Source organism: Protopterus annectens, chromosome 7.part0 (genome assembly GCF_019279795.1).
Source record: "Protopterus annectens isolate FY-2018-M chromosome 7.part0, PAN1.0, whole genome shotgun sequence".
Classification (NCBI taxonomy): domain Eukaryota; kingdom Metazoa; phylum Chordata; order Ceratodontiformes; family Protopteridae; genus Protopterus; species Protopterus annectens.
In genome coordinates, this window is record NC_056739.1 from 1,082,096,929 (window position 1) to 1,082,123,484 (window position 26,556).

The window sequence follows — 26,556 nt, forward strand, 5'->3', positions numbered from 1 at the left end:
CTCTTGTCTTTACATGCAAATTCTTCAATGGACTCTAACATACTTTCTTCGACAGCCTTTGCAGCATACTGTCAAACTAGCTTGAGTCTGCAGAGACTCCTTACTGTAGTGGATCCAGTCTGAAGAAGTTTGTTAGGGAAGTCCCTTTATTCTTCCTCCCCCAAAGGCTACGTTGACCACAGATACCTCTCAAATGTAGTTGGGGGTGCATTTCTTGGGACAGACTGTTCAAGGCATGTGGTCCTCAGAAGAGACAAAATTGCATATAAATGTCTTAGAAGTGAGAGTGGTCCTTTTAGCGTTGCAGGCCTTTCAGAACTCTCTTCCTCTTGGGACAGTTGCTGTCCAAACTGACAATATTGTCAGTGGTATATTACATCAAACAAAGAAGAACCAGATTTTACCCTCTTTGCCGAGAAGCAGTGAGAGTCTGGCAGTAGACGATCCCCTCCAACCTCTTTCTTGTAGCAATGCACATACTGAAGAAATCCAATGTTCTAGTTGACAAGCTCAGCAGAACTATCCTGTTGTCTCATGAGTGGTCTCTCATACAGTGATGAAAATAATCTTCTGCAAACGGGGTCAGCCTTTCTGAAACCTATATGCCTCTCCAGTCAACAAGTGCACCAGGTTCTTTGTCCTAATTTCCCTTCATGGGGAGTCAACAAGAGATGCTCTAGTCCACGCTTGGCCCTCCAGTCTCCTATATGCTTACACTCCATGGCTGATTATTTCCAACAGGCTGAGGGTGATTCCTCAGATCTTAGTCCAGGAAGACATTCCTACTGTGATCATTGAATCCTGTTGAGGGTTGTTAGGGCAGAAAAAAAACAAGCATATTACCCCTATTGCTAAAGAGCTTCAACATGAATGGCAGAATTTTACTGTAGGCCTGTTTAATGCATTGATAGACTTAGCCTTCTTAAGAGGTGTGATTCCCTGCTCCTCCCTGGTCTTCTACACCTGTTATGAGGACAAAACTGGATTTCTCTGATGCGGACCTAGATTCTTGGGAGGAATACCGTGTATATGCTTCTCAAATTCATTCTCCTCTAGACTGCTGCTTAGACGAAGATAATTCTTTGAGTCCAGATTCCCCTTTGGAAAAACTATCCTTTCAGGATACTATTGTTCGTATGATGGAGTAATTTAAGTGTGATTGCTCACAGGTCTTTGACATCCAAAATAGATGATATGAGCTTCAACAGGTGGAGTCGCCTAAGCCATCTGCAGTTCCCGCTGTGTTGGCACCACTTTTGGACACCACCTGTGCTGCCTCTGTAGCTCACAACTGTCAGCTCACAGCCCCTAAGAAACCTGATAGGTTCTACAAGGTGCATGTGGACTGCAAATTTTTGTTTACATGTCCTTCTCCTGACCCTTCTGTGGTTTCAGTCTTATTCTGATACTCTATGGGAAGGTTGGGTAAAAAAGTTTATACTGCTACCACCGTGTCATGTTGAGATATTAATTACCAAACCTACATGACCAGGTATGTCTTGGCTGTCCTTTCTCAGGTGACTAAGATTGTGTCTTACCTGCCTGATTCAGAAGGGAAACCTTCAGCTCTCTTTTCCTGCATGGGTCCACTTCCCAGGTCGCTCATCACCCCATAAAATGTGATTATGATGCTACTAATGCCTCTTCCAGAGCTGATACTTTTGTTTCTGTGATGAGGTATTCTTGGCTTTGTCTTCAGGCCTTGCCTGGTAATATTAAAGACAAACATTTGGATATTTCCCTAAATAATAAAAAAAAATTTGGACACTGCTGCTGACCTGTTCACGTCCCTCCAGGATAAATGTAAAATCATGCAGAAATTTAAGCATATGTTTGTCTCCTCTTTTCCCAAATTTCAGAGGAATTACCTATCCAAATCTGCTTTTGTTTGTAGGCAGACTCGTCCTCCCAAAGATAAGAAGGGTTCCAAGCATATTCCTCCTAAGTCCACTCAGACTGCTATGTCTCAGAAGCCTTCCTTTCAGGACAAGCCTATTTCTATTTGACATTTGGCCTTCTCTTTCCTCAACTTGGTACCCCTGTTTCTCTACATTTTCTTTTAAATTGGCAAAAGATCACCTCAGAGTCTTAGGTGCTATCATTTATCAGATGTATTTCATGATATGGAAGTCCCCCCCCCCCTTTTCATGCATTACACTGCCTCCTCCAGACCCATGTTTCTCTCTTCCCGAGGTTTTTCAGTCTCTTATGGATCATGGCACCAATCAACCTGTTCCTCACCCCCCCCCCCCCCAAGTAGGAAAATGTTTTACTCCATGATGTCTTTGGTTCCACAGAAGCAGGGGACTTGGAGACCAGTTCTGAACTTCTCTTTTCTGAACACTGTTCTCAGTGTCCCTTCTTTCAGGATGCTGTCTCTTCAGATCCTGTTTCCTTCTACTCTTTCCCAGGCCTTCTTCGTCTCTCTAAACCTCAAGGATGCCTATCTTCACATCCCTTCATCCTTCGTTAAGGAAATTTTTTACATTTCTCTGTTTCTTATTCTCATTTTCACTTCTCTGCTTTGCCCTTTCGCCTTTCTTCTGCACCAAGGGTATTCACCAAATGCCTCACTCCTGTTATTGCATTTTGCAGGCTTGGAGGTATAAAGATATTCCCTTTCCTGGACCACCTCTATTCAGACCCCTTCTCCGTATGCCCTCCCAGAAGCATATTTTTCTTGGTTGCAGCATTGAGACTGTTCCATGTTGGTCTTTCTTCCTGCTGGCAAGATTTTGTTTCTGACAACCACCTTCCAGTCTCTTCTTCCTCTGTCCTCTATCATAGCTGGGAATTTCTCAGGATTCTGAGGTTTATGACCTCCTCCATGGCTATGCTTCCTTTTGCAGGCTTCATACGAGAAAGCTGCAGTAGTACCTCTTATCGGTGTGGCTTCAACATTGCCACCCCCTGGGGTTTGTGCTGCTTGCCGCAAACTTGAGTTCCAGTGGTGGATTCAGCAAATTTCTTTCAGTCCAAAAATACTCTACTATGGGTCCTCCGTTAATAAATTGGATGTTGTTTCCAGGGCCAGGGCAGCTTTGGTCAGGGCTATTCTACATGGGTGTGTGGGGAGCTCTTCTGTGCCTTCTTTTTCCCAGTTTTCTTAGCTCTTCTACTCTCCCTTATGTGAAGAATACTGCAACAGTAATATGGAAGGAAGGACATTGTGCAGTTGTGGAAAATCTTACTGTAGCAGTAGATGTCACTGTTCACTGTTGCAGTATATGGTCCCTGTGTCCTTCTCCCCTGTTATAACTCTTGGCCCGGTCTTTTCTTACATTCCTGGCCAAAGGGCTCTCGTTTCCTTTCCCTTCTGAGCTTTTTTCTTCCGGATGTATTTGTTCTACATTGTCCTTGGCGTATTTTGTTCCTTCTCAGCAATTCAGTTCTGAGTATTTGTCTGTATGCCACATTTATGCCCTATGCCGGGAGCATGTGTGTGGTGTACGGCACCTATAAAATTCAAAGGCTTTGGTATACTGGCTAGATATTGGGCTATCATTGGCAGGAGATCCCTTCAGTGAAGAACACTGCAACATTGAAGAGAAGGACATCTACTTTCAGTATAATTTTCCAGCTGTGTAAAGGAAAGACGAGTGTGCTGTTTTTGATAAACCATATGGCCGTGATTGTGTTTTTTTATCAAATCTCCACTGTCATTTAAGCATCTTAGTTGCACAACCCTGCACTCTGAGGTATTTGACAACATTTTTCAACCACCCTGCTTCAGAAAGTGTGCTGCTGGTTTCTTCTAAACTCTACAAAAGCTAAGACTTTCATTACTATACCCACTGTTTCAGCACTTGTTTTTCACATTGTTTTTGTCACAGCTGCATTATTTGCTTGTTTCTTTGTTGAATATCTGCACTTTGTTGACCTTTTTTACAGTCTTTAGTTAAAACTGCCTTGATTCCATCTTCGTGAGAGTAGAGGGTCCTAAGTCATTTTTTGGCCTGGGATTGTGTAAAGGAAAAAAGTGTGTGCTGCTGTAAAAAATGGGGAACAAAGGCTCAAAGGTAGGGACAATTTTTACAGATTGCTGTTACAAGCTTAGAAAGTAGATAGAATAACAGGTTTTGCATTAGCATGAATTTTCTGAAGGATATGAAGTCTGAAATTCAAAGGTCTGTCAATATTTTCTGACTAATTTGCCAGTGATTTGCTAGACAACCACAATTTTATGAAAAATGTACCAAAAATATGAGGCAAAAATCTGTACAGTTGAGAGGTATGCCATTGTTTTTTTCTCTATTTGAATCCCCTCTGCTATTTAAGTGTTTTTCTTTTTTAAAGTCTAGTTAGAACTCCTACTCTCCGTGCAGCAACGCCTAGCAGTTATCTGTACAGGCACCAGTATCTCGTATTGTAATTCCCCTTTGTAATCTGTGTAGACACTGGTCTTTCACAGTGCAAGTTTTCCTTAAAATACCCTGTCTAGACAGATTTTAACTACTAGACCAACTAGTTTGCACATAGTTGAGCATTGCTCATCAAGTTCCTTGCCTTTTTGACCTATTCAACATTTAAATTTCCCTCACGCCTCCATAGTAGATCAGCAGCCATGGATATGCACTTCCTGACTCTATTTGGCCAGTCTGGTTGAGATTAGTATTCTGAGGCATTGTAGCAGTTGCTTCTTGTACACAACAACCCACTTATTCGTAATAAAACAGATAAAGTATGCGAGAGTTATAAATATACTTTTAACGTTAGAGCAAAACTGTCATACAACCAAAACTAATCTTATAGAGGGTGTCTGTGACACTTGCACCATGCCTGCTGCACAGGGTAAAGACCCTACACACAACTGTTTATGGCAAGTCTCAGTAAACTTGACAAAAGGCAGTTATATTCAGGTAAGTCGCAGGCTAGACCGCTATTAATGTTGCATCCATGTTACTGTACAGTATGCCAATCTGTTATACACTTTAGAACAAAATAAGATTCATTGTAATTTGCTTTTACTTGAATACATCTGTATTTATTTGATTTATTGTCTGATTGACTGTGTTGTATTTATATGTTGATATCTGCTATAGACTGAAAACACCTACTCACTACAGGCTGCTCAACTGTATATTCTAAAAATTGCATCATTAGAATTCTAGGTCACATGTAATTAGGAAGTAACTGCACAGCTTCTCAGCCTACAGAGAATATAAATGCAGTAGAGAGTCAGTTATCCAACTGGTAGAATAATTAAACATACATTAAACCAGATAAACTTCTAAAGTGTTGTTTTTTTGCATGCAGGAAATACACATTTCAACCATTCAGCGATTCCAGTGGACAATAAATATTTTTCACACTAGTGGGCTGTAAGCTCAAAAAAACACGCATAAGTGAATAAATATAACGTTTACATATTAAGGCAATTGTATGATTTTTCCTACCCAAAAACTTTGGAAGGCTGTGTTCAGATAATTGATGTTTCAGATAATCGATGCTGAGATAATCTGATCTCTTCTGTACAAGTTTACTATGCTTAATAGGCATAGTCTCACTGATGTAGCTAAAGTAAAAACTAATTTTTCATCAGAAAGTCCACCTTACATAATGAGAGCATAATTATAGCAAAAGAAATTGTAACACAAAAATCTTTACACGTGATCTTTAAATTTCTGACTTTTAGTAACATCCAGCTGTAATGTGGTCTGTGGACTGTCTAATAAATTGCCTCACCACATCACGATTCAGTCTGCCAGAAATATATCTGTTTTGGTCTGCATTTCTCCTCTCCTCTGTATACAACAGTCTGATATCAAACATGTCAAAATTGCTTGACCCAGACTGCTATGTACCATATCCTAGCCCTTCCTTTTTGCATTTTAACATGCAAAAACAGTTAAAATGCTCACACCTTAGTGTATTCCCAGTAGTATGCAGATACAGCTTAAGCCTGTCCTTTTTATTTATTTTGTAAATAAGAATAGTACTGGTATAATTACTCACAATCTTCTTGTCTGCATCTGTAAATCTAATATTAGTGCTCTCTCTCTGGATTTGTCTCTTGTCTGCGTAACCAATCTCCATCTGGTTTTACTGAGTTATAGCCATACCAGAACATAAATCTGCCCCAAATGACCAAATACAAGTACTCCCCAAAAATAATGCCACCACTTCACTGTCTGTGCAAGTTAGTGGGTATCCAACAGACAAATTGTCTCTCCATTTGTGCCAGTAACTGGACTAAAATACTTTCAGGTGCTAGGTGTGAGGGGTGGGAAGGAGAAACAACTCTTGACTCACCCATTCCAGGAGGGAGAATGACGTCTGTTCATGTAATGCAACAATCCCGGTGATGGGGGTAGTGCTAATCATACTGCATATAACTGATGCATTTGCCATGTTGGGGAGGGCAGGAGCTAATTGACATGGTGCAGTGCTGCATATGTCGTCAGTCAGCCCCATTACATAAGAAAAAAATTCCCCAGTTTACTAAGCCAGCATATGTGATGCTGTCAGGTAGTTCTGCTCTGTTTTCACTTGTTTCTTTGGTATGTACTTGTTTTTGTCAAGGTGCAGACATTTGTTTTTTTCTTGTTCCTGCCAGTGTCCTCTCAGGACTTAACCTTCCTCTCTGTTGGTATGAAAGCTCTGAAGGGCTTGGCATCCAAAATTGTCTTTTAATCAGCTCAACTCAAACTGTCTTAACAGTTTGAGCACATGGAAGGAGCTCTGAAGCTTTGAAAGGCGGTGGACTATTGTATTCTTAGTAGGATATAACCAATATTGCTTAGGCTACTGCAGCAGTAATCATTTGAACACCTACTATTACGGTAAGTTTACTTACACAACTTTACTTTCATTTAGCCCAAAGCAAACGTGCATGTTGGAGAAGTACACTATGAACAGAGGCATTAAAGGCTTTCAAGGTCTTGCATATAATCAGTGCTGGAATGGCAAAGGAAGCTTTTTAGCATGAGGCAGCAAAAACTGTGCCTTAAACTAAGGAGAGAGAGAGAGAGCGCGAGTGGTAGGAAAGTTGATGAATATTTTGGAGAAAAACCACACTGTTAATCAAACAAGAAAGCAGCAGTAAAAAGCAATTGGCACATGCTTCTGGTACTTACTTTTTGTTCTTTAAAAATAGAACAGTAAATGGTATTATTGCATGCCTTTTCCCATTTAAAATATGAACGTGTGTGTGTCGGGAGTAAACATGGTGGGTCATCTGGCACAGCAAAATGTTTGGTATGGTTAATCACCCCCTCGTAGGCTTGTGTGTTTAGCACCCCAGATATGACATTAGCCCAACAAGAATTTCCTCACTGCCATGTGGTAACATAAAAAAAATCTTTCACTAAAAAGAAAAAAGACTTGCACACAGAAGTCAATACAGTTTGGAGTGGAGGTTTCTCTAATGTCAGTGATATTCCAATTTATTTGTGAGTGGACAATTCTGCAGAGCTAGCTTTGCAGCAGCCTCTCTGACTGCACATTGTAGTTAAAACTACTTGGTTATATAGAAAGAAAATATTGTTGAGGAATTCTCTTGCAGATTAGTCCAGTAGTTGTACAGAACTTAATAAGACAGATAACTTTATTGAGGTGTTTATTCACAAAACCCCAAGTACAGTAAGATTCAAAGATTAACAGCGTAGAATTATGTAGAAAACAAAAACAGAATACAATAAATAACATGTAAAATATATAGTTTATATATATATATATATATATATATATATATAGAGAGAGAGAGGTTATATATGTACACATATATATATATATATATATATATATATATATATATATATATATATATATATATATATATACATACATACACACACACACACACACACACACACACACACCAGGTAATCACCCCCTACCCCTTCAAATGGGCAATGTAGCAATTGCCTCATGTACACTGACAACCCTCTCCTCCTACCACCCAACACTACAACCTGTGAGAGATGTACTTATATAGCCAAGCTCTCTCCTGCAAAGACTGGACTAGACAGTCAGGAGGATAAGGTCAACACCTGCACCACACCACACTCAACACATAGTCCTTCAAAACCACACTACCAAAACCCACACATAGAAACAGAAAGCACACACACATTCACGGAGGCTCTCAGTAAAAATCTGCCCATACAACTGAAACCTCCCAAGCTGAAATGCAGACAACCACCACCTCCAACACTACCCAAATGACACAGCCCACAAAATCAGTGTGCCACTCAACCTTAGCCCATAAGGCAAAACAACGTACCCAACACACTAGTCATGGGTGACTCTATAGTCAGGCACACTGATGTCCCAATCACCACGCTAAACAAGTAGAAAGTTACTGTCAGCTGCCTATCAGGTGCCAGGATCCTCCACATAACACACGCACTCAGGTCACTCCACAACAAGTACAACTCTGTCATTGTCCATGTTGGTGTCAGTGACCTGAGACATACCTCCCTGGACTACATGAAAAGAGACATGGAGGAGCTCTCGGATCTTGTAGCCCAGGCAGGTATGACCGTAGCCTGAGTAGTATCCTGCCATCACCCAGAATTATACCACATTACAAGGGCAAAATCATGACTTCAACAATTGGCTAAGTTTCTGGTGTCATTCTAAGGGGGATCCAGTATCTGTCTGGGACGACATGGTTGACAGACCACGATGCTTTGCCAGAGATGGCCTGCACCTGTCACCTCTGGGATTCCAAATACTGGCTAAGGCTGTTGCCACCCATATAGTGCATTTTTTAGGCAAGGTTCAAATGCCAAATTCACCACCGTAACAGGTACAAGCAAGCAAACTCTGAGGGTAATGTTATTCAATGCCAGAAGTCTAAACCTCAAAATGCAGTCACTCAAGGCACTCCTTAAAATTGAGAACATCGACATCTATGCAGTGACAGAGACCTAGTTCAAGGCTCCAGAGAGCACCCCTGCATTACCAGGCTATAATTCATACCACACTTTCAGCCACCTAACCTAGACCGAAACACTGAAGGCGGAGGTGTGTCCATATTCATTAAGGATATCCACACCTCCAGGCTAGTTGCTCAACGTAATGCATCCGAAATTATCCAAGTGCAACTAACACTGGGCAAGACTGCAGTTTAGGTTGTAGCTTGTAACAGATCCCCACCATGCCTCAGGATTCCCACTCTTCATTTCTCAAGATACTGGAAAATATTAAGGTACAGCCCAATACCTTAATTATAGGTGATTTCAACTATCCCAACATCAGCTGGGAAAACTACTCGTGTACCAACTCATTCGCTCGACCTTTTCTGGAGTTCATAAATTCCAATGCCTTGGATCAGCACATCCACACCCCCACCAGGGGCAGCAATATCCTAAATATATTTCTGCTGAATAGTTGCATACTGGAGCTGTTTGGTATACCCTTCATCAACTTTATTACAAACTGAGATAAGGACAAACTTGCAGTGTTCTAAGATAATACTGAATTTTATTTTTTCTGTTTATTGTTTCATTGAATATTGTGTTAAAAATAGTACTGCATTTATCTGCCTATTTATTTGTTTACTGAAAATTGGAAGCTGTCTGTCTCTCCCTGTCTACAGTTAATCCCCCCCCCCGTTCTTGTTGTGGTATTAATCTTGGTGGCTTTGTAATTGACTGCCCCTCCTGTAAAATTTTGTTTGAACACTCCTCCTGGGTCCATCTCATTTGCTCTCTCAACCGAGTACAGTGAGATCATATTTTGATTTTAGACACTCCTACTATTCCCATCTGTTCAGCCCTGTCCTGGTCTAGTCTCATTAGCTTACCCTGCCTAATACAGAGAGGACATTTGAGTAGGCATAGGTTCATAGGTAGGTACTAGGCTATTGGCCCAAGGGCCTACGTAAGCCTAGCCAACAAGGTTCCCTGGCTTACGCCACCCAAGAAAGTTATTTTCCTATGCAACTGTTGAGCAGAGACACAGAAGTGATCCCTGGGGTGTATTTCCTATTTCCCATCCACTCATCAAGATTTTTCTTGAAGAGTGCTAATGAAGAACTATGCTTGACATAGATGGGTAGCCTGTTCCAGAGTATGGGAAGTCTCTGGGACAGGAATCTATCCCTCCAGCATGTCCTGTTTATTGTGGTGGCAAGGTTTAGGTCCCTAGAGCGTGTAGCTCGGAGGGATTGGGATTTCTTTAGGTGTAGCATGTCCAACAGCTCTGGGTTTGACATAGCTTTATATGTTAGGCAGAGATCACCTCAGAGTAGGTGATATGTTATGGAGTAAAGCTGGAGTTTTTTGAGGAGGTCAGTGTGTTGGGCATTTGTTTGAGGCCAGTAATCCTCTTTGTGAGGTACTTCTGTGGCCTTTCCAGCTGCTGCAGATGTCTTGTGAGATACATTCCAAAAGGGGCGTTGTACTCTATAATGGGTCTGAGTGTTGAGTAGAGGGGAACAATGACCTCTTTTTTCCTGGATGAGAACCCTTTTATGATGATGTGCCACGTAGAAGGACTTCCTGACTACTGTGGTGATGCGACTATCAAAGGAGAGACTACTGTCCACCTGGGTCCCAAGGTCTCTCATCACGCATTCGGAGTTAAGTAGATTGCTGCCTATGTGGTAGTTCATGGGTACCGAGTTTTTACCAAAGGGGATGACACTACACTTTTTGGCATTGAGCTTGAGGCCATGGCTCTGACACCAGGCATCTGTCTCCGTGAGGCCCTTCTGCAGGATGTCCACATCATTTTGGGGACTTGACTATGGCTCCTAGTTTGCAGTCATTTGCAAACTTCATTAAACAGAGGCCTTCTGTGTTAGCCTGTACTTCAGAGAAGTAGATACCAAACAGGAGTGGTCCCAGGACAGGACCCTGTGGTACTCCACTTATCACTGCTTTGAGGTCAGATTTGAAGTCTGCAACTTTTACAGTGTGGGTTCTGTCAGTAAGCCAGTTGGCAACCCATCTTGTGACGTAGTGATTTATACCTAGATTAGTGAATTTAGCTGTAATTCCAGAATGGGGGATGGTTTTGAAAGCCTTGGCAAGGTCAAGATAAGCTGTGTGAACTACCTTACCCTCATATCCAGCTTTGGTGATTGCCTCAAAGAAGTCGATCAGGTTCAGGAGGCATGATCTGCCTTTCACAAACCCGAACTGGGTGGGATCCAGAGTTTGGAGGTTACCAATGTCTTTGTTTATTAGTTCCATGGCCTTGCAGACCAGACTCGTCAGGCAAATAGGCCAATAGTTCCCGGGATCAGTGGTGGCTCCCCCTTTGTAGAGTGGGATAACTGTTGCTTTTTGCCTTTCATTGTGCACAAAGCCTTATGCGAGGCTATTATTGAACATGGTGCTTAAGTGGGGAGCCAGTTCATTCTGAAGTTCATGCAAAATGCAGCCTGGGATGTTGTCCGGTCCCATGGATGCTGTGTTTTTGGCTTTAGAGAGTGCAGCTTTTACCTGCGTAGTTGTGATTACAGGGACTCTGCATTCTTCCTGTATAGATATGGGCCCTTTAGGGGGTGAGAGGGGGGTAAAGTTAGCATTGAACCTATCTGCCAGGATGTTGGCAATATCAGGTGGTTCTGTAATTTTTGTGCCTTTGTACTGTAACTCAGAGCAGATCTGGGTGTTGCCATCGAGATTCTTGCCATAGCTATAGTATGCTTTGTGGTTGTCCTTGGAATTAGTGGCGATTTTATTTTCGTAGCTAGCTTTGGAGGATCTTATAAGGGATCTCAGCTTCTTACTGAGGCTGACCAGGGAGCTCCTCCACTCATGGGATTTTATTCTGTTTTGCAACAGTTTCTTCTTTCTGTTGTACAGTTTGTTTATGGCAGGGGGACCATCAGATTGGCTTCCTTTTTTTGGAGGATAGCGTCTTGGTTCTGTTTGAGATAGCACGATCCATGCACTTGTGTAAGTGCTTATAGAGTGCATTTGTGTAGGATTCAGCAGTTGTAACTGTATTGTCCATCTGCTGCATGGGTGTCGAACTTCACCACTTCTGTCTTAAGCATGAAGTTGGCTTTGGAGAAATTTTTTACTGTGGTTTCCTTAATGGGGGGTGAGGGCGGGATGTGGATATCAAGGGTGATTAGCTTATGGTCGGATCGGACCAACAAGGAGTTGACTTCAGGTGTGGAACACCGGTCACTCATGTTAGTAATGACTAGGTCTAGGATATTGTTGCCCCTGGTGGGGGTGTGGATAAGTTGATCTAAGGCATTGGAGTTTATGAATTCCAGAAAGCGTTGAACTAAGGAGTTGGTACACGAGTAGTTTTCCCAGTTAATGGTGGGGTAGTTGGTCGCCCATTATTAGGGTGTTTGGTTGAACCCTAATATTTTCCAGTACATCAAGAAAAGAGGAGTGGGAGTCCTGGGGCATGGTGGGGGATCTGGAGAAAGCCACAATTTCAATTGTAGTTTTGCCCAGAGTTAGTTGCACTTGGATAACCTCGGATGCATTATGCTGAGCAACTAGCCTGGAGGTGTGGATATCCTTAATGAATATGACACACCTCCGCCTTTGGTGTTTTGGTCCAGGTTACATGGCTGAAAAGTGTGGTATGAGTTATAGCGTGGTAGTGCAGGAGTGCTATCTGGAGCCTTGAACCAGGTCTCAGTCACTGCACCAGATATCGATGTTCTCCATTTTAGAGTGCCTTGAGTGAGTGCATTTTGAGATTTAGACTTCTAGCGTTTAGTAGCATTGCCCTCAGTTTTTGCTTGCCTCTTCCTGTTATGGTGGTGAATTTGTTATTTGAACCCTGCCTAAAAAAGGCGCTATAGGTGCAGCAAGAGCCCTAGCCAGTATCCGGAATCCCAGGGATGACAGGTGCAGGCCATCTTTGGCAAAGCATCGTGGTCTGTCGACCATGTCATCCCAAGCAGACAGATACTGGATCCCCTTAGAATGACACCAGAAGCTTAGCCAATTGTTGAAGTCAATCATTTTGTCCTTGTACTGCGGTATCATTCTGGGCGATGGCAGAATGCATACCCACTTAGGCCCCAAACTTGTCTGATTGAAGACTGCTGGAACAGGACTCAGTTCTGAGGATTTTACCAGTTAATTGGGTAATTTGTTCAAATCAGTTTGCTTGTTTTCTGTTGTTATATATATATATATATATATATATATATATATATATATATATATATATATATATATAAAAATTTGCACTTTATCTGCTTTTACTGTATTTGTGTTTCTTCCTACTTTATTAGCTCATTTTGCTTTTGCCTCTTAAACTTACTCAGTTGTGCTTATTCTGCTGCATTTATAACTGCTTGGTAGTAGCCTGATTAAATTGTAACTGTTTATTGTAAGTCTTTTGGTTATTGCACTTGGGCTTCAGACCATTTGTTTTGCATTAAGATAGTTTGTGGTCTGCACTGTTGTGGCAGGACAGGTAGCTTACATCCTTCTAAGTTGGGAATTGCTGATTGAAGGCTCAGTGTCTGTTATTCTAAAAGTGTATTAGTTCTGGTTTAAACACTTGGGCACCAGACCAGTTATTTTACATTAAGAAGGTTTGTGGTCTGCACTCTTGTGGGAGGAGAGAACCCAGCCACTGGGGATGCACAAGCCAGTGCATTTCTTTGTGCCAGTCCCAAGCCAGGATAAATGGGGAGGGTTGCATCAGGAAGGGCATCTGGCGTAAAACATTGCCAAAACATTTCATGCAGTCACCAAGAAAAACTTTTATACCGGATCAGTCGAGGCCCGGGTTAACAAAGACCGCCACCAGTACTGTTAGCCTACAGGGTGCTGGCGGAAATTGGGCTGCTGTTGGCCGAAGGAGGAGAAGAGGCAGAAGACATGGCCGAAGGCAGGAGGAAAGAAGAAAGGCTAGGACTGTGGTAATGAGGGTCGGAACTTTGAATGTTGGCAGTATGACTGGTGTAGGGAGAGAGTTAGCTGATATGATGGACAGAAGGAATGTTGGTATATTGTGTGTGCAAGAGACCAGATGGAAGGGGAGTAAGGCTAGGTGTATCGGAGGTGGGTTAAAATTGTTTTATCATGGTGTGGATGGGAGGAGAAATGGCGTAGGAGTTATTCTGAAGGAACAGTATGCTGATAGTGTTTTGGAGGTGAAGAGAGCGTCGGATAAAGTGATGTTTATGAAGCTGGAAATTGATGGTGTAATGATGAATTGTTAGTGCATATGCTCTCCAAGTTGGGTGTGCAATAGGTGAGAAAGAAAAATTTTGGAGTGAATTGGATGAAGTGGTGATGACTGTACCCAAGGATGAGAGAGTGGTGATTGGAGCAGATTTCAATGGGCATGTTGATGAAGGGAGCAGAGGGGATGAGGAAGTGATGGGTAGGTATGGTGTTAAAGGAATGCAGAAGGTCAGATGGTAGTGGAATTTGCGAAAAGGATGGACATGGCTGTGGTGAATATGTATTTTAACAAGAGGGAGGAGCATAGGGTGACATACAAGAGTGGAGGAAGATGCACACAGGTGGATTATATCTTATGTAGGAGGGCCAGTTTGAAGGAGATTGGAGACTGTAAAGTGGTGACCGGAGAAAGTGTCGTTAGGCAGCATAGGATAGTGGTTTGTAGGATGACGTTGGTTATCAAGAAGAGGAGGAGGAGTGTGAAGGCAGCACCAAGGATCAAGTGGTGGAAATTGAAAAAGGGTAATTGTGAGGTGGAGTTCATGGATGAGTTAAGGCAGGCACTGGGTGGCAGTGAAGAATTACCAAGTAGCTGGGTAACTACAGCAGAGCTAGTAAGGGAGACGGCTAGAAAGGTGCTTGGTATCACATCTGGACAGAGGAAGGACGACAAGGAGACATGGTGGTGGAATGAGGAAGTACAGGAGAGTATACAGAGAAAGAGGTTGGCAAAGAAGAAGTGGGATTGTCAGAGAGATGAAGAAAGTAGACAGGGAGTATAAGCAGATGAGGTGCATGGCAAAGAGAGAGGTGGCGAAGGCTAAGGATAAGGCATATGAAGAGTTGTATGAAAGGTTGGACACTAAGTAGGGAGAAAAGGACCTGTACCGATTGGCTAGACAGAGGGGACCGAGCTAGGAAAGATGTGCAGCAGGTGAAGGTGATAAAGGAAAATGAGGGAAACATACAAGCGAGGAGAGTGTGTTGAGGAGATGGAAAGAGTACTTTGAGGGGTTGATGAATGAAGAGAATGAGAGGGAGAGAAGGTTGGCTGATGTAGGGATAGTAAATCATGAAGTCCAATGGATTAGCAAGGAGGAAGTAAGGATTGCTGTGAAGAGAATGAAGAATGGAAAGGCTGTTGGCCCAGATGACATACCTGTGGAAGCATGGAGGTGTTTACGTGAAATGGCAGTGGAGTTTTTAACCAGATTGTTTAATGAAATCTTGGAAAGTGAGAGGATGCCTGAGGAATGGAGAAAAAAGTGTTTTGGTACCGATTTTTAAGAATAGGGGTGATGTGCAGAGCTGTAGTAACTACAGAGGGATAAAATTGGAAGCAAGATTAAGAAGGGACGTGATGATTAGTGATCAGCAGTATGGTTTCATGCCAGGATAGAGCACTACAGATGCGATCTTTGCTCTGAGAGTGTTGATGGAGAAGTACAGAGAATGTCGGAAGGAGTTGCATTGTGTTTTTGTAGACTTAGAGAAAGCATATGACAGGGTGCCTAGAGAGGAGTTGTGGTATTGTATGAGGAAGTCAGGAGTGTCAGAAAAGTATGTAAGAGTGGTACAGGATATGTACGAGGGTAGTGTGACAGCAGTGAGGTCTGCGGTGGGAGTGACGGATGCGTTTAAGGTGGAGGTGGGGTTACAGCAAGGATCAGCTCTGAGCCCTTTATTTGCAATGGTGATGGACAGGTTGACAGACGAGATCAGACAGGAGTCCCCGTGGACTATGATGTTTGCAGATGACATTGTGATCTGTAGTGAGAGTAGAGAACAGGTGGAGGAGACCCTGGAGAGATGGAGATATGCTCTAGAGAGAAGAGGAATGAAGGTCAGCAGGACTAAGACAGAATATATGTGTGTGAATGAGAGGGAGGATAGAGGAATGGTGAGGATGCAAGGAGTAGAGGTGGCGAAGGTGGATGAGTTTAAATACTTGGGGTCAATAGTTCAGAGTAACGGTGAGTGTGGAAGAGAGGTGAAGAAGAGAGTACAGGCAGGATGGAGTGAGAGGAGAAGTGTGTCAGGAGTGATTTGTGACAGATGAGTACCTGTAAGAGTGAAAGGGAAGGTCTACAAGAGGGTAGTGAGACCAGCTATGTTATATGGGTTGGAGACAATGGCACTGACAAAAAGGCAGGAGTTTGAGCTGGATGTGGCAGAATTAAAGCTGTTAAGATTTGCATTGGGTGTGACGAGGGTGGACAGGATTAGGAATAAGTATATTAGAGGGTCAGCCCAGGTTGGAAGGTTTGGGGACAAAGCCAGAGAGGCACGATTACGTTTGTTTGGACGTGCTGAGGAGGGATGCTGAGTATATTGGGAAAAAGATGCTAAGGATGAAGCTACCAGGTAACAGGAAAAGAGGAAGGCCTAAGATAAGGTTTATGGATGTGTTGAGAGAGGACATGCAGGTGGTTGGTGTGACAGAGCAAGATGCAGAGGGCAGGAAGAAATGGAAACAGGTGATCTGCTGTGGCGACCCCTAACGGGATCAGCCGAAAGAAGATGATGATGACTCTTGTGGGAGGAGAGGCTAGATTCTACCCTTCTGAGCTGAGAATTTCTGGTTAAAGGCTTACTGTGCCTGCTCATTTGTTTTTTTTCTGATATTGGTGCACCATGTCTGCTGTAGCATAGACTAGATTCAGGACTGGTGAATCTAGCTTTGTTTGTATAACTTGAGCACTAATCCAGGCCGTCTTTTTTGGAGAAGGTTCCCCTGCACCCTCGTGGCAGAAGTGTGCAGTTAGAACTTGTCAGATTGAAGACTGCTGGTACAGGGCTCAGTTTTGAGTTTTTTTTACTGGTTAATTGGGTAATTTGTTTAAATCAGTTTGCTCGTTTTCTTTTGTTTTATAAATATATATATATATATATATATATATATATCTATAGATATATATCTATAGATATATATATATATATATATATATATATATATATATATATATATATATATATATAAATGGCATTTTATTCATCTGCTTTTACTGTAATTTTGTTTCTTCCCACTTTATTACCTTACTTTGCTTGTGCTTCTTCTTAAAAGTACTCAGTTGTATTATTCTGCTGCAGTTATTACTGCTTGGTAGTAGCCTGATTAAATTGTAACTGTTTATTCTAAGTCTTTTGGTTATTGCAGTTGGGCTTCAGACCAGTTGTTTTACATTAAGAAGGTTTGTGGTCTGCACTGTTGACATCCTTCTAAGTTGGGAATTGCTGATTGAAGGCTCAGTGTCTGTTGTTCTAAAAGCGCATTAGTTCTGGTTTAAGCACTTTGGCTTCCGAACAGTTATTTTACATTAAGAAGGTTTGTAGTCTGCACTCTTGTGGGAGGCGAGGCTAGATTCTGCCCTTCTGAGCTGGGGATTTCTGGTTAAAGGCTTATTGTGCCTGCTTATTTGATCTGTTTCTTTCTGAAATTTGTGCGCCTTGTTTGCTGTTGCTCAGAAGTTAGTAGTTTATTGGCCATTTTGGGCTAATTTCTCTTTCATTTCCGACAAACTTTCAACTTAAGCACTCAAACCATTCATTTCACAGCCCAGCATTTGCTCAAAACTCATAGCACTAGACCCCCTATACTGTCCAGAAGGACAAGGCTCTCTTTTTGTCCCTACCAGCTAATCAGTAAAATAGCTCACTTTACCGATTCAGGCATGTCCAAAGCGTAGTTTCAGGTGTACTCTCCAGTCCAACTGGTGAATCTGGGCATTTTGAGGCATTGTTACAACTGCCTCATGTACACAGACAGTCCTCTTCTCCTACCATCAAACACTAATATATGTGAAAAATGCAATTATACAGCCAAACTGGAGGCAAAGCTCTCTCAACCCAAGACTGGAACTGACAGTCAAGAGGAGAAGGAAAATACTTGCAACACACCACCAGTCTCACATAGACCTACTAAACCAACACTGGCAAATAACACACACAAATACACTGAAACATACTCGGAGGCTCTAAGTAAAAATCTGCAAAAGCAACAGAGACCTCCAAAGCAGACACCCAAGCAACCTCCACACCCCATCATGAAACACTTACTTCACATAATCTGTGTGCCACACAATCACAGCCCTTAAGGCAAAATAACATACCCAACACGCTAGTAATAGGCGACTCTATAGTCAGGCACACTGATATCCCACTAGCTAGGCTGGACAAGAAGAAGGTTACAGTTAGCTGCCTGTTGGGTGCCAGGCTCTGCCACATAACACAAGCACTCAAGTCACTCCAGAACAAGTACAAATACGAGACTGTTATTGTCCATGTTGGTGTGAATCACCTGAGACGTACCTCCCTGGATTACATGAAAAGAGACATGGAAGACTTCTCTGATCACGTAGCCCATGCCGGTATGACCTTGACTCTGAGTAGCATCCTGTCTTCAAGAATGATGCCACAGTATGAAGAAAACAATGATCAATTTCAACATTTGGCTAAGTTTCTAATGTCATTCAAAGGGGATCCAGTATCTGTCTACTTGGGTGACATGCTTGATAAGCCACGTTGCTTCACAAGAGATGGCTTGCACCTGTCACACTTAGGCTTTCGAATACTGGCCAACGCTTTTGCTGCCCCCATAGTGCCTTTTTTAGGCAAGGCTCAAAAGACAAACCCACCACCATAAATAGCACAAGTAACCAAAAACTGAGGGTAATGCTACTCAACGCCAGAAATCTAAACCTCAAAATGCATGCACTCGAGGCACTCCTCAGTATGGAGAACAGCGATATCTGTGCAGTAACGGAAACCTGGTTTAAGGGTCCTGAGAGCACCCCAGCACTACCAGGCTATAACTCATACCATACTTTTCGGCCACAGAACCCGGACCGAAACACAAAAGGTGGGGGTGTATCCATATTCATCAAGGATACCCACACCTCCAGGTTAGTGGCATAGCACATTGCCTCAGAGATCATCCATGTGCAACTAACAATGGGCAAAACTGCAGTTCAAATTGTAGCTTGCTACAGATCATCCACCATGACACAGGACCCCCATTCCGCGTCTCTGGAGAAACTGGAAAATATGAAAGTCCTACCAAACGCCCTAATATTGGGTGATTTCAATTACCCAAACATTAACTGGGAGAACTACTCCAGTACTAACTCCCTTGCCCAATGCTTCGTAGAATTTATAAACTCTAATGCCCGGGATCAACTGGTCAACATCCCCACCAGAGGTGACAACATATTGGACCTGGTCATCACCAACATGGGCGACCGGTGTTCTACACCGGAGGTCAAACCCTCGCTGGTTAGATCAGACCATAGACTAATCACTCTAGATATCCACATTCTGCCCGCACCCCCAATCAAGGAAACCACTGTGAAAAACTTTTCAAAAACAAATTTCAAGTTACTTGAGACCGAGGTGGAAAGGTTCACAGCCCCCATACTAAAGGACAATGCTGTCCAAGCTGCTGAATCCCTTACAAAGGCACTGTATGAGCACCTGCAAGAATGCATGGATCGTGCTATCCCAAGCAAAACCAAGACTCACTCCTCCAAGAAAAGGAAGCCAGTCTGGTGGATCCCTGCCATAAGCAAGCTATACAATAGAAGGAGGAAACTAGTGCAGAAAAGAGTAAAATCCCAAGAAGGAAAGACATCCCTGATTAGTATCAGCAAGAAATTACGATCCCTCATAAAATCATCCAAGGCTAGCTTCGAAAGAAAAATTGCCAAGGACTCCAAAGATAACCACAAAGCATTCTTTAGCTATGTCAAGAACCTAAGTGGAAACTTTCAGATCTGCTCTGAGTTAGTGCAGAATGGCACAAAATACACTGAACCGACTGATATTGCCAACATTCTGGCAGACAGGTTTAGTGAAAATTTCACCCCCCCCCCCCCAAGGACCCATAACCATACCAGAAGAATGTAGTGCCCCGGCATGCACTGACACACAGGTTAAAACAGCCCTATCCAATGCCAAAAATACAGCTTCAATGGGACCAGACGGTGTCCCAGGCTGTCTCTTACACGAGCTTCAAAATGAACTAACCCCTCACCTAAACACACTGTTCAAACTCAGCCTCTCTTTAGGCTACGTACCCATAGAGTGGCGCACAGCAACCATTATCCTGCTCCACAAAGGTGGAGCCACAACGGACCCCCCCCCCGGAACTATCGCCCTATAAGCCTGACTAGCCTGGTCTGCAAGGCTATGGAGCACATCACCATGGAATTCATTAACAGAGACATTGAGAACCCTCAAACATTTGACCCTACCCAGTTTGGCTTTAAGGGCAGATCTTGCCTCTTAAACCTGTTGGACTTCTTTGAGACAGTTACCAAGGCTTTTGATGAGGGAAAGGAGGTCCACACAGCATACCTAGACCTCGCAAAGGCTTTCGACACCATTCCCCATTCTGGCATTATTGACAAGCTCACCAGCCTGAACATAAACTCCTTCATCACAAGATGGGTTGCCAGTTGGCTCACGGATAGAACCTACACGGTGAGAGTTGCAGGCTTTAGGTCCGACTCTAAACCAGTTACAAGTGGCGTCCCCCAAGGCTCAGTCTTGGGACCCCTCCTGTTCGGTATATACTTCTCAGAGGCACAGGCAAGCACAGGAGGGCTATGGTTGACCAAGTTCACAGACTACTACAAACTGGGGACCATAATTGACTCTCCAGCTGATGCAGACATCCTCCTGAAGGGTCTCACTGAGACGGATACCTGGTGTCAAAATCATGGCCTCAACTAAATGCCAAAAAGTGCATAGTTATCCCCTTTGGAAAAAACAAAGTACCCACGAACTACCACATATGTGGTAGTCCCCTAAATACAGAAAATGTAATAAGGGATCTGGGGACCCAAGTAGATAGTAATCTCTCCTTTGATAATCATATTGCCAAGGTGGTTAGAAAATCCTTCTATGTGGCCCACCTAATCGCAAAAGGGTTCGCATCTAGAACAAAAGAGGTTATTGTGCCCCTCTACTCATCACCCATTAGACCCATCATAGAGTACAACGTCCCATTTGAGATGTACCTTACAAGACACCTGCAACAGCTAGAAAGACCACAGAAGTACCTCACCAAGAGGACTACTGGCCTCAAACATATGCCCTGTGCAGCCCGACTGAAGAAACTCCAGCTGTACTCAGTTGCATACCGCTTACTCAGAGGTGATCTCTGCCTGACATACAAGGCCATGTCCAACCCAGAATTGATGGACATGCTCCACCTAAAAAAATAAACAAATCCCCAAGGACCACACTCTCTCTAGGGATCTAAACCTCACCACAATGATAAATAGGACATGCTGGAGGGATAGATTCCTGTCCCAGAGACTCCCCATGCTTTGGAACAGGATTCCAATCTACATTAGGCAGAGCCCCTCACTAACACTCTCTTCAAGAGAAACCTTAACAAATAGATGTGAAACAGAAAATGTACCCCATAGATCACTGCAGTGGCTCTGCTGGACAGAGGCACAGGGAACTAATGGCTCTGCTGGACAGAGGCACAGGGAACTAATCTAAGGGGGCGGCGAAAGCCAACACATTCTGACTAGGCTTATAGATGCCCTCGGGTAGATAGCCTAGTACTTACCTACGAACCTATGGGACCTAGTCATTACCAATATGGGTAACCGGTGTTCCACGCCAGAGGTCATCTCCCCTCTGGTCAGATCCGACCACAAGCTAATCACCCTAGGCATCCATATCCTACCCTTACCCCTCCATTAAGGAAACCACCATCAAAAACTACTCCAAAGCCAACTTCATGCTTCTTAAGACAGAAGTGGCAAACTTCGACACCCATGCAGATGGAAAATAGAGGTACGACTGCTGATTTTTACACAAATACACTGTATAAACACATACACAACTGCATGGATCGTGCTGTCCTCCAGAAAATGAAGCCAATCTGGTGGTCCCCTGCCATAAACAAACTCTACAACAGAAGGAAGAAGCTGTTGCAAAAGAGAGTAAAATCCCAAGATTGGAGGAACTCCCTGGTCAGCCTCAGCAAGAAGCGGAGGTCCTTCATAAAATCCTCCAAAATCAGTTATGAAAATAAAATAGCCACTGATTTCCAAAGGCAACCACAAAGCATTCTACAGCTGTCAAGAATCTCAGCGGCAACACCCAGATCTGCTCTGAGCTACAGCACAATGGCACTAAATGTACAGAACCAACCAATATTGCCAACATCCTGGCAGATAGGTTCATTACTAACTTTACCCTCCTTTCACCCTCCAAAGGTCCCATATTAATACCGGAAGAATGCAAAGCTCCTGTAATCACGGATGAACAAGTAAAGACCACACACTCCAAAGCCAAGAACACAGCATCCATCGGACCAGACAACAATCCCAGGTTGCGTACTGCACAAACTAGCACCCCACCTAAGTACCATGTTCAGTCATAGCCTAACCTCAGGCTGTGTGCCTACTGAATGGTGTACAGCGACTGTTATCCCACTCCACAAAGGGGGTGCCACCACCAACCCCGGAAACTACCACCCCATTAGCCTGACGAGCCTGGTTTGCAAGGCCATGGAACGTATCATCTTGGAGCTTATAAACAAAGACATGGGTAACCTCCAAACCCTGGATCCCACTCAGTTTGGGTTTGTAAAAGGTAGATCATGTCTACTAAACCTGATTGACTTCTTTGAAGCAGTCACTAGAGCTGTAGACTAGGGCAGGTTAGTGCACACAGCCTATCTTGACCTTGCCAAGGCTTTTGATACCATCCCCCACTCTGGAATTACAGATAAACTCACTAAACTGGGCATAAATCCCTGTGTCACAAAGTGGGTGGCCAACTGGGCTCTGACAGAATCCACACAGTAAAATTAGCTGACTCAAGTACAACTTCAGACCAATGATGAGTGGAGTACCATAGGGTTTGGTCTTGGGTCCTCTCCTGTTCAGCATCTACTTCTCTGAAGTGCAGGCCAATACAGAAGGTCTTTGGCTAACAACGTTTGCAGATGACTGCAAACTCGGAGCCATAATAGAATCATCTAATGATGCCGACATTCTACAGAAGGGCCTCAGAGACTGATGCTTGGTGTCAAAAGTCATGGCCTCAAGTTCAGTGCCAAGAAGAGCATTGTCATCCCCTTTGGGAAAAACTCGGTACCCATGAACTACCACATAGGCGGTAGCTCACTAAACACTGAAAGTGTGATGAGACCTCAGGACACAGGTGGACAGTAGTCTTTTCTTTGATAACCACATCACCACAGTAGTCAGGAAATCCTTATATGTGGCACACCTCATCACAAAAGGGTTCTCCTCTAGAAAAAAGGAGGTCATTGCTCCTCTCTACTCATCCCCTCATCAGACCCATTGTAGAGTACAATTCCCTATTTGGCAGGTATCTTACAAGACACCTACAACAATTTGAAAGGCCACAGAAATGCCTCACTAAGAGGATTACCAGCCTTAAGCAGATGCCATACGCAGACCGTCTCAAAAAACTCCAGCTCTCCTCTGTCGCATATTGCCTACTCAGAGGCGATCTCTGCCTAACATACAAAGTTATGTCAAAACCCAGAGATGTTGGACATGCTACACTTAAAGAAATCCCAATCTCTCCAAACTGCACGCTCCAGGGACCTAAACCTTGTCACCACAATAAACAGAACATGCTGGAGGGATAGAGTCCTGTCCCAGAGACTTCCCATACTCTGGAACAAACTACCCATTCATATCAAGCAAAGCTCCTTATTGGCCCTTTTTGACTGGATGGGAAATAGAAAATTTACCCCGGGGATCATGTCAGCAACACTGGTTGACAGGGGAACAGGAAAAGAAATTTGACAAAAGACTTGATTGGTACCTATGTGACAGTTGACTGCTGTTGCTTGCTAATATTCTTGTAAAAAGTACATTTCGCTTGCTTGTTTGTTTTAGTGCCTATGTAAGTTACACAGAAATTATTAGTTGTACAGCTCTAATCACACATTTCAATGTGTAATATTTAAGATATTGTTATATTTGCATGTTTAGAGGTGCTGTTAACATTGCTGTTCACTGTTAAAAGTATAATTTTTTAAAATGTCTGAGGTGCGTTCTGGAAGCTGTGTTGTACAGTGTATCTTTTTTTTTTTTTTTTTTTTTTTAGCAAACTGCCTTACGATGTGACTCCAGAACAAGCACTGAAGCATGAAGAGGTGAATGCTCGACTTGATGCCTCTATTAAACACATGCGAACAGTAACGGACAAGTTTCTGTTGGCCATAGTTGTGTCACTGGAGAAGATCCCGTAAGTATGGTTACAAAAGACTTGAGTGAAGTCCTATAAAGATAGAATTCTGACTGTAGATATTTTTTGATAGGCAAGTCGTATATAATGGTTGTTGACATTACACTAGAGAGTAGTGTGTAGCCAATGGCAGGTGAAATTTGACCTTTATCATACAAGAAATCTTGCATAAACAGTATCAGTTCTGTATACCTACTTAAAATATCTGAAAGACTTGAGAGAGTGAGTGTGCGTGAGTAAATGATAAACTGCAAAATGAAAACATTATATAAAAAGATTTGAAATGCAAACCGTTTGCAGACTTTGACAGTCTAACATCAGAATTTTTGTTGGCGAAATTAGTTTTAATAAAGATTGTAAATCAAGGAGGATAAGCTAAGGCAGAAAGAGCGATCATTTCTCAGGAATTTTCTCACCCTATAATATGGGGCATTGCGCTTGTCCCGTTCAAATGTGTTTATGGTTGAGACTGGAAAGTTGTTGAATTTTAGAAGTGCATTGACATTTAATATGAGGCACCTAGCCAAAAAATTCCCTCTAGTCTCAAGGGGGGCAAGATATCTGCTGATAAAGATTTAGTTTTTTAACAGAGTACTGCATGTACCTTTCAGTAGCTTAAGTCTTTGGTATACTGGCTTGGACGTTCAGGTCGCCGAGGTGGAATCTCCCTCATGTTATGAATACTGCAACATGGAAGAGGGAGGACATCTATGGTTATGGTAAGATTTTACACAACTATTGTTTACCATTATGGTCAAAGATAAGACATCATGTTTCAAAAAATGTACTAGATCTAGACAGAAAATTCCCCCTCAAGACAGACACACGCGCACACACACGCACACAAACACACACACACCACCCCTTGTGTGTAAATGTACAGTGTTTTTGAAGGTGGGATATTTGGATTCTTCTTGTGATATTTATGTGCATTTTGATTCTCAGACCTTAATGGAGAGACAGAGCAAACTGATTTTTAAAATGTTTGTTGCCAAGTGTGTTAGACTTCTCGTTTCCTTTTATTGACTGGGAAAGTCCAGCTGGATAGAGCCCCTTTGCAGCAAAGGCCTTGGGAGAAAAGCTCCACATTATGTTCTTTTTCATAAGGAGTTTGCATATACTAATAATAAAAATATTTGAGAAAAGGGAATATGTTGGTTATTGACTCAGGTCTTTGTATCCAGATTAGCAGGTGTGAAGGTTTCTCTTCTCAAAAGCCGCAATGGTCAGTCTTCCACTTCAGAGGTCTCCCAGTAAGAAGTCACTTAGGTACATGATCTGACCCCCCCCCCCTCCCACCCAAAGATATTTAAGCAATTCCTTTTCATAAGAGGAGCTCTCAAAGTATTTGGACTATAGACCTGCTTGTTCTGTGTCCATCAGCCCTTCCAGGTCCCCATAAAAGTTTCTGTTGCTTTAAATATGGGCTGGGACAAGATGGCGAGGGCCGTGGTTCAGACCCAAATTGAAATTGGCATCCTCTTTGTAATTTTCCCTGGCAGCAAATGAAGAAAACCCTCCTGTCTTTTCCTTTTGCAGCTTTCCAAGGATCAGTTTTAGAGTCAAAGTTTTCTCTACAGACTTCTGCTTCAGCTTTCATAATGTCTTTTTATTCAGTGCTGTTGCATTCTTTTGCACCAGTGGCCTAGGCGCTGTGTTTCTGGGCTCCAGTCACTTGAGCACAGGCCCGTGTCTCCTTCCTGTCAGCACTATCACCCCAATATCCTTGGGGGTGACTATTGTTGGTTTCAGCAGTGTGGGATTCTAAGACCTTAGCACTGAAGCAGTCCTTGGTGCAAACTTTGGTCTCCATACCAGGACTTGGTTGGACTGAGTTATCTTTTCAGCGTTATTAGTATCTGATCTGCCGACTCTTTCAGCATAGAAATTTTCACCATGTGTCACTGACAGAGTGCAGAATTTTCAGATAGAGCATCAAGTGGTAGACTCTACAGAGTGTATGCACTAACATCTCCTCCACTCCAGGTTACCCCTTTTCCTGAGGTCTTGGTCTTTCTTATTTTCCTTCTGTGGGGGGGGGGGGGGGGGGGGGGACTGGATGACAGTTTCCAGTGCATATTTCTGTTTCACTCATTTGAGTGAAGCTTTCTTGAGTGTTCCCATGGATAGAAAATGCAAAATGAGACATCTACACACACACCCATGGCATCCCTAACCCCTGACAATGTTTCAAACAAAGGCAAAACTTCTCCACTATCGTCATCAGTGCTCCCAA

The 26,556-nt window shown here is 43.0% G+C and overlaps 1 protein-coding gene across 1 annotated transcript in view; it reads left to right on the top strand.

The window, feature by feature from the left end:
- The window catches only part of IQGAP1 (IQ motif containing GTPase activating protein 1), a 1,927,315-nt gene that overhangs the window by 1,378,889 nt on the left and 521,870 nt on the right, over nucleotides 1-26,556 (top strand). Inside the window, exon 25 of the mRNA XM_044076373.1 lies at nucleotides 24,180-24,320. Within this exon, the coding sequence (XP_043932308.1) occupies nucleotides 24,180-24,320 (141 nt within the window). The remainder of the gene's footprint in view (nucleotides 1-24,179; nucleotides 24,321-26,556) is intronic.